This window comes from Vigna umbellata, chromosome 5 (genome assembly GCF_029865625.1).
Source record: "Vigna umbellata cultivar VRB3 chromosome 5, Vumbellata_1.0, whole genome shotgun sequence".
NCBI classification, from domain to species: domain Eukaryota; kingdom Viridiplantae; phylum Streptophyta; class Magnoliopsida; order Fabales; family Fabaceae; genus Vigna; species Vigna umbellata.
Window position 1 is genome coordinate 56021569 of NC_142169.1, and position 9079 is coordinate 56030647.

Below are 9079 nucleotides of genomic sequence, written 5' to 3' on the forward strand. Positions count from 1 at the left end.
ACAGGCCTGCCGTTAACTTGGACAAACGCCCGTTACGGTATTGGTTAGGTGGCATGGTTGAGTGCAGTAACTAATCCGACGTGGCATTTAAAACGGTTTTTGTATTAAATAATTGGTATGCACGTGTGTTTATTCAGTTTTCGGTAAGGGCATACTAGGAAATTTGAAAAAATTGAAGGCCAACAGGTTTTAATTGACGAATGCACATGAGATTGGGGGAAGAAATTGAGGGTTTTTAATATTAGGGTTCGCGTGAGAGGCCAAAAATGGGATCCTAAGTTGGATCCAAAAATCAGGTGTATCTTTGTTCGATTGGAAGTGGGAGGGTGCGCGTTGTTTGTTGGATTCGAAGTGGGAGGGTGCGCGTTCTTTGTTGGATTCGAAGTGGGAGGGTGCGCGTTCTTTGTTCGATTCGAAGTTGGAGGGTGCGCGTTCTTTGTTCGATTCGAAGTGGGAGGGTGCGCGTTCTTTGTTCGATTCGAAGTACGAGGTCGAAGTTGTAGTTTTGCGACGCAGGTGGGTGTAGTACTAGTTGTTCGAAGAGAATGTCGAAGGAGCACTCTTGGTATTCATCGAGTTGCAGTGCCAGGCGGAAGGAAAATGGTACGCCTTCACCGATCTGCTACTGTGGTCAAAGTTGTGTGGTGAGAACTGCCAAAACTACGAAGAATCGGGGCAAGCAATTTTGGGGATGCTCCAAGTATAAGGTATGTTAGATTCAACTCAACCTAATCAAGTTCTGGTACTGTTTGTGAGAAGAAGGTGGTACTCCCTAATGAAGTTGAATGCTGTCTTTACAGAATGGTGGTGAAGAAAGTGGTTGCAACTTCTTCGAATGGTGCAATGATATTGGTGGTGACGAAAGGGGAAGTTTGTTCAACAGTGAAGGAAAGAAAGAAACACTAGTGAAGAGTGAAGACATGGATAGTACTAGGAAAATGATACTGAATTTACAAAAATCAGTTTTCATTGTTGAAAAGTTGATGAAGGTGGTGATGTTGTTGGTGTCTGTTTTATGTGTAATACAGATAGTTTTAGTTTCAATGTTGATGACGAAAGGATGATTCCTTGTAACTTTGTTGTAGGTTTTGTCTGTTGTAATGAAATGAATGAAATGAATGAAATGGAAGAGTTGTTATAAATTCAGTCCATATACTGTGTACAAAATTACTGCTAAATTAAACAATTGTTATAATGGTAAATCATATTTATAGAATAAGCAGTTTGATTGACGAAATGCTAAATTACAGCATTGTTATCCTGATCAGACCACAATTTGATTGTTACATTGCTGAGATAGTATTGACGAGCGTCCAATGCGGGTCCTATCTTGACGAGCGTCCACTGCGGGTCCTATCTTGACGAGCGTCCAATGCGGGTCCTCGCTGGACGAGCGTCAACTGCGCGTCTTCGCTGGACGAGCGTTCGGTTTAGTCGTCCTCCCTCGTGTACCGCTCGTCCACCTACGTCCGTGCTCAAGACCGTTCGGTGTGGTCGTCCTCCCTTGTCTAGCGCTCGTCCAACTACGTCCGTGCTGAAGAGCGTTCGGTGTGGTCGTCCTCCCGTGTGTAGCGCTCGTCCAACTACGTCCGTGTTGAAGACCGTTCGGTCTGGTCGTCCACCCTCGTGCATCGCTCTTCCAACAACCTCCGTGCTGCAGAGCGTTTGGTCTGGTCGTCCCCTATCGTTGTATATAAGACGTCCGTCCAAGAAGGAAATTGTAATATAACCAAAACATTTTAATACATCCAAAACAGTTCCTGGTCATTGACAAAATAGTTCCTGGTCATTGTAATACATCCAAAACAGTTCCTGGTCATTGACAAAGTAGTTCCTGCTCATTGTAATACATCCAAAACAGTGTAATACATCCAAAACCATACATAGTTGGCATCATTGTAATACATCCAAAACCATACACACATCTATAGTTCAGCAAAATTACAAAGCAGTAAAACAATCAACCTTGTTCCTTAGACTATTACATAACCAAAGTTCCTAAAACTTGGCATCGTTGTCATTTATACAGACATCTATAGTTCAGCTTGCTCATCATTCATACACACTTCAGATAATTGCGATGATGGCATGATTGGTTCTTGGGTTGCTTTCGGGCAACGACTCCTGTTGTGCCCAACCTCCCTACATATCCCGCATCTCTTCCGCAAACCACCCTTGCTCACTCGTGAATCATCCTTTCTGATCTCCCACTGCTCCAGTCTTCTTTTCCTTTTAGGTCTTCCAGGCATAACCTTTTTCCTAGGAGGCATGACATCCGGATGTGGTGTTAGGTCCCACATGTTGTTGCCGTTGATGGGATATACGATTGATGCATAGGTTTCTTCATATGTGGACTTTAGAAAGCAAGCCGGAATGAACTGCTGCCCATCAATATTAAGAAACTTCATTGCGGCAAGGGAGTGACAACATGGAATTCCTGTGATGCTCCATCTCCTGCACGAGCATAAGAACTCGTCTATGTTTACAACAAATTTTTCTCCACTTTGGGAGACGTGTCTTACTTCAAACAGTTTGTGTGCTGACCAGCTATAAAGAAATAAAAAATTTAAACAACACATTTAAGTGTATGACATAAAGTTTACCAAGGAATGAATAAACATTTATGAAGTTATGAAGAAAGTTACCTAGGTATCCAATTCTTGGTTGCTTGGGATTCCTTTGTAAATCTCGCCTGGATCTTTGGACAAATTGGTCCTGAAAATGATTGTATCTTATCCCTGTTTTTTGCCCATCTTTGCATTATGTATACCCTAATTTCTTCCAGCATTGTTATGATTGGTTTAGTCCTGGTGTGAACCAAGACACTGTTGAAAGCCTCACTGATATTGTTGACCAATGTGTCACATTTTGGTGTTGGACTGAATCTGGACCTTGACCAATATCTACAACAGATGATATATACACATGTTAAAACTGCAACTAATATGGACAAACATAAAATAATATACAAAGGGCAAAAATAATTAATACAAATTGTCAACCTTGGAGGGATGGCAATCAAATGCTTGAATGCGTCTTCATTTATATCTTTAATGTTTCTCATCTCCCTTTCCCAGTTTTGTGGATGAGTGGCAGTAGCTGCCCTCCACATCAGCTGTTTCAGATTTTTACCAGGAAACTTTTTCCTAAAGTTTGAATATAAGTGTCTGACACAAAATCTCTGGTCAACACCTGGGAGTAACTGTTGTATGGCTGGTAGTAGACCCTGTGGTGTTAACGTAAATGATTTATCACCATATCAAATTAATGAACCAATATACCAAAGAAGCAATTTAAATATGATTATTACCTTTTGTTGGTCCGAGACAAAAGTAATTGAAGAACACACTTCTCCACCACCAAGATCATCAATTAAAAGTTCCAAAAACCACATCCATGAATCTTTGTTTTCGACTTCTACCACCGCATATGCAATGGGCAACATTTGATCATTTCCATCCCTCCCAACAGCCGTCAACAGCTCACCACCATACTTCCCTTTCAAAAAGGCTCCATCCAATCCAATTATTGGCCTACAGCAGACAAAACTGTCTTTGCATGCCTTCAGACAACAGTAAAATCTCTTGAAAATTAACACACCCTCATTATTCTCAACATGGACCTTAACTGTAGATCCTGGATTTCTTTCCAACAACTCATGCGCATAATCATATATCCTCTTATATTGTTCATTAAAGGACCCATCAATTTCATTAGAAGCTGTTAGATGTTAAGATGTGTGTTTCTGTTATTTGGGCTTAGTCTATTATGTATTAAGGGCATTGGCCCATATCTTACAATATAAATAAATTACCCTATGTGTATGCAACACACACAAGGGATATTCTCTCCCAATCTTCTCTATTTCTCATATGGTATCAGAGCACAGGAATAGTTCCAGTCAACTCCACGGTCTCCGGCACCCCTCACTGCCGCCGTCGCTGCTGCTGCCGCCGTCGCCGTCGCCGTCGCCGCCGCCGCCGCCGCCGCCGTCGCCGGAGTTCCAGAATCGACCGGCGACCACACCATCGGAATCGTCTCGGCCGGGCGACCACCGTCGTACGAAGATCGCGGCGAACGGACCTCCCACGCGCCTCCACGCGCCGCCGCAAGAGTCGCCGCTGCCGCCGCTGCCGCCGCGCGTGCCGGCGCGTCGCCGGAGCTTTCCGCCGCCGATCAGCACCGCCGTGATCGCCTCCTCGCCCTCTTTCTGGATCTGTGGTCGTTGCGTCAATCGGAGCACTTTGAATTTTTAGGGTTTCTCCTTCCCTATGGCGTCTTCCTCGTCTACAAACACCTCTATTGGTGGCTCATCTTCTGATCCTTCAATATATACCAATTATGTGAATGTACACTTGTCCATTGACAAGTTAGATGGCACAAATTATGCAACATGGGCGTCCGACATCAAACTTTGGTTGAAGAGTCAAGGGTACTTAGATCATCTTACTCAAAATGTGACTACTGCTCCCATAGATGACACTTCCCGCTGGATGAAAATTGATGCTCAGTTGTGCATTGTTATAAAGTCCACCATTCACTCCTCACTGAAACAAATGTTTCGATCCTATGAAACATGTTCAGAAGTATGGGCACAAGCGAAGTTGTTATACACCAATGACACTCAGCGTCTTTATGGTGTTTGTCAGGACCTATTAACTGTTATTGGTCCGCGCAATCCTGGTCCTATGGCAGAATATTTGGGTAAAATTCATGCCCTTCTTCATGACTTTAATGATATATTACCTCCTGCTTCCACTCCTGCTGAAGAATTGGAACAGCGATCAAAGTTCTTCATGTTGTTGGCATTATACGGACTCTCTGATGATGTTTCTCATGTCCGTGATCAGATTTTGGGTTCTCCTGTCATACCCAACTTTACTTCTACTTGTTCTGCTCTTTTGCGTATACCGAGCAAACCCGTCACTGAGACATCCCCTCATACTGATGATTCCTCTGTTATGGCTGCTCAACGTGATGATCGAAGTCGGTCTCGCAAGCCAAGTAAAGGACGTCCAAAATGTGACCATTGTGGCAAGTTAGGCCACAAAATTGATAGATGTTATGCTCTCCATGGACGTCCTCCTCGACCTGTAGCAATGGCAAATTCTGATCCACCTCCCCGATCACCGTCTGCAGACCATCCTACTTCATCTAATATCGTAGACAAACCTGCAATCTTTAACGAATTTCTCAAATGGTATGAGGATCATCAGCACTCTGGTTCCACTACATCTGCATCTGTTGCACGTACAGGTACACCTTTTGTTGGTCTAACTCACTCCCTTGGACCTTGGGTCCTTGACTCAGGCGCCACAGATCATATCACTGGTAACAAGTCCTTGTTTTCTTCCTTGTCATGTCCGAATAATTTACCCTCAGTAACAATGGCTGATGGGTCTAGAGTCTCATCTCATGGTATTGGTACTGTTAATATTTTTCCATCCATATCCATCGATCATGTACTTTATGTGCCTGGGTCTCCCTTCAACTTATTGTCCATTAGTCGTTTAACTCGTACTCTTAATTGTGTTATTTCGTTTACTAAAGATTCTGTTTGGTTGCAGGACCGGAGTTCGAAACACATGATTGGCACAGGATGTGAGTCTCATGGCCTTTATCATCTCCGCCCTTCTCCACATGTTGGCGTTGTCATGGAGTCACCATCCCTTCTTCATGCTCAGTTCGGTCATCCCAGTCTTGCCAAACTACAACAACTTGTCCCAAGGTTGTCCACATTATCAAGTTTGTCGTGTGAGTCTTGTCAGTTAGGGAAGCATACTCGTAGTTCCTTTCCTCGTAGTGTCTCACAACGGGCGTCGTCTCCTTTTTCATTGGTTCATTCTGACATTTGGGGACCTAGTCGTGTTAAGTCCATTTTAGGTTTTCAGTATTTTGTTACCTTTATTGATGACTATTCCAGATGTACTTGGTTATTTTTAATGAAGAATCGTTCTGAGTTGTTTTCTATTTTTCAATCTTTTTTCAATGAAATAAAAACACAGTTTGGGGTTTCTATTCGAAATTTACGTAGTGATAATGGCCGTGAATACCTTTCTCAACCGTTTAAACAGTTTATGGCTTCTCATGGCATTCTTCACCAAACCTCATGTGCTTATACCCCTCAACAAAATGGGGTGGCTGAGCGCAAGAATAGACACCTTATTGAAACAACTCGTACACTTCTTATTCATGGTCAAGTACCCTCCCGTTTTTGGGGTGATGCAGTTCTCACAGCATGTTATCTTATCAACCGCATGCCATCTTCCGTCCTAGATAACAAAATCCCTCATTCTATCTTATTTCCTCAAGACCCTCTGCATCCATTACCTCTTCGAGTTTTTGGGTCTACATGTTTTGTTCATGATTTTAGTCCTGGTCTTGATAAGTTATCTCCTCGGTCTCACAAATGTGTCTTCTTAGGATTTCCACGGTCACAAAAGGGCTATAAGTGTTTTTCCCCTTCCCTCAATCGTCATTTTATCTCTGCTGATGTCACTTTTGATGAGTCTTCTTTTTACTTTTCACATCTATCTTCTAGTTCTGTACCTCTCCCTGTTACTGTTGATATTCCTCTTATATGTGATCCTCCTGGTGATGCTCCACCCATTTTGTCTTCTCCTTCTTTAGACTCTCCTTCACCACAGGATCATCCTTCACCTCCACCCCTTCAGGTTTATAGTCGCCGTAATCGTCTCCCTCATGACTCACTTCCGGTGCCGCCTCATGTGTCTCCTCCGGCTCCAGCAACTGAGTCTGACTTGCCTATTGCCCTCCGTAAAGGTATACGCTCTACCCGTAACCCTTCCCCCCATTATACTGTTCTTAATTACAACAGATTATCTCCATCTTTTTATACTTGTCTCTCATCCATTTCTTCTGTGTCAATTCCCAAATCTGTGAGTGATGCCTTAACTCATCCTGGTTGGCGTCAAGCTATGATGGATGAATTAAGTGCTTTACAGGAAAGTGGAACTTGGGAGCTGGTCCAATTACCATCTGGAAAGTCTGTTGTTGGTTGCAGGTGGGTGTATGCTATCAAGGTTGGTCCTGATGGCACGATTGATCGTCTGAAAGCTCGACTGGTTGCCAAAGGCTACACACAGATTTTTGGTTTGGATTATGGTGATACTTTTTCTCCAGTGGCAAAAATGACCTCTGTTCGCCTCTTCATTGCCATGGCCGCTCTTCGCCAATGGCCTCTTTACCAACTTGATGTCAAAAATGCTTTCCTCAATGGTGATTTGCATGAAGAAATTTATATGGAGCAACCGCCTGGCTTTGTTGCTCAGGGGGAGTCATCTGGATTGGTATGTCGTCTTCGCAAATCCTTATATGGCCTAAAACAGTCTCCTCGGGCCTGGTTTGGTAAATTCAGTTGTGTTGTTCAACAATTTGGTATGTCTCGCAGTGAAGCAGATCATTCGGTGTTCTATCGCCACTCGAGTGCTGGATGTATCTACTTAATAGTGTATGTCGATGATATTGTTCTCACAGGAAGCGACTATCTTGGCATCTCTCAGATGAAACAACACCTTTGTCATCATTTTCAAACCAAAGATCTTGGCAAACTCCGGTACTTTTTGGGTATTGAAGTAGCACAATCCAATGATGGTATTGTCATATCTCAGAGGAAGTATGCGTTAGACATCTTGGAGGAAACAGGGTTAATGAATTGTAAATCTGTTGAGACACCTATGGACCCTAACATCAAACTCCTACCAAATCAGGGGGAGCCTTTCTCAGATCCTGAACGGTACAGAAGACTAGTTGGTAAATTAAACTATCTTACTGTTACGCGTCCTGACATTTCTTTCGCAGTTAGTGTGGTGAGTCAATTTCTAAACTCCCCATGTGAAGACCATTGGGAGGCAGTTGTTCGCATACTGAAGTATATTAAAAGATCACCTGGAAAAGGTTTGCTATATGGCCCTAACAACGATACAAAAATTGTTTGTTATTCAGATGCTGATTGGGCTGGTTCCCCTTCTGATAGGAGGTCTACTTCTGGATATTGTGTCTCTATTGGTAGCAACCTGATATCTTGGAAAAGTAAGAAGCAAAGTGTTGTGGCAAGGTCTAGTGCAGAAGCAGAATATAGAGCTATGGCATCAGCTACTTGCGAGCTTGTGTGGCTTAAACAATTGCTTAGTGAATTGAAATTTGGAGATGTCACTCACATGATACTTATATGTGATAATCAAGCTGCTCTCCATATTAGCTCTAACCCTGTCTTCCATGAGAGAACCAAACACATTGAAGTTGATTGTCATTTCATTCGAGAAAAAATCATATCCGGAGATATCAAGACTGAGTTTGTTAACTCAAGCAACCAGTTGGCAGACATATTCACTAAGTCCTTACGAGGACCTAGAATTGATTATCTTTGTAACAAGCTTGGAACATATGATTTATATGCTCCAGCTTGAGGGGGAGTGTTAGATGTTAAGATGTGTGTTTCTGTTATTTGGGCTTAGTCTATTATGTATTAAGGGCATTGGCCCATATCTTACAATATAAATAAATTACCCTATGTGTATGCAACACACACAAGGGATATTCTCTCCCAATCTTCTCTATTTCTCATAGAAGCAATAGCTTTGGCTCTATAAGCCATAGACCTTGATATACCTATGTTCCACTTCCTTTGAACTTTTTCACGAATATCAACACCCTTCATCTTAGGATTTTCCTGAACTGTTTTCACCAACTTTTTGCTCAACCACTTGGCGTCAACTAACTTCAGGTTGAACTCCCTGCTGCATGTATGAATGTCTTTTTTAGTTCTCAGCTGCCATGATTTTACAGCCTCCATATAACCAAAGTATATGGTCCATGGGCATTCTCCTTTTGCACCAAAGCACTTCATCCTCAATCTTCTCTTGTCATTTTTTACAAACTTTATATTCCTCCCATTTTCCAAGGCATACCCTTTTACAGCATCTAAAATATCTTGCTTTTGTGCAAAAAAAGTCCCAACTTCCCATGTAAAGTCTACCATACTTTTTGGCATACAAAAAATACCAAACCTCCCATAACCTTCACTGTCATTAACCTCTTCATCACTATCTGTTGCACT

General features: G+C 42.5%; 1 protein-coding gene across 1 annotated transcript; it reads right to left on the reverse strand.

Moving 5' to 3' along the window:
• Positions 1-2033: 2033 nt before the first annotated feature.
• LOC148198672 (uncharacterized) lies at positions 2034-8868 on the reverse strand. The gene is made up of 5 exons (XM_088091405.1): positions 8595-8868; positions 3311-3722; positions 3003-3226; positions 2646-2903; positions 2034-2547 (listed from the first exon to the last, which is right to left on the reverse strand). Exons 1-5 carry the CDS (start codon positions 8813-8815, stop codon positions 2034-2036), a joined length of 1629 nt encoding a protein of 542 aa, XP_087947531.1. The 5' UTR covers positions 8816-8868.
• Positions 8869-9079: the final 211 nt, after the last annotated feature.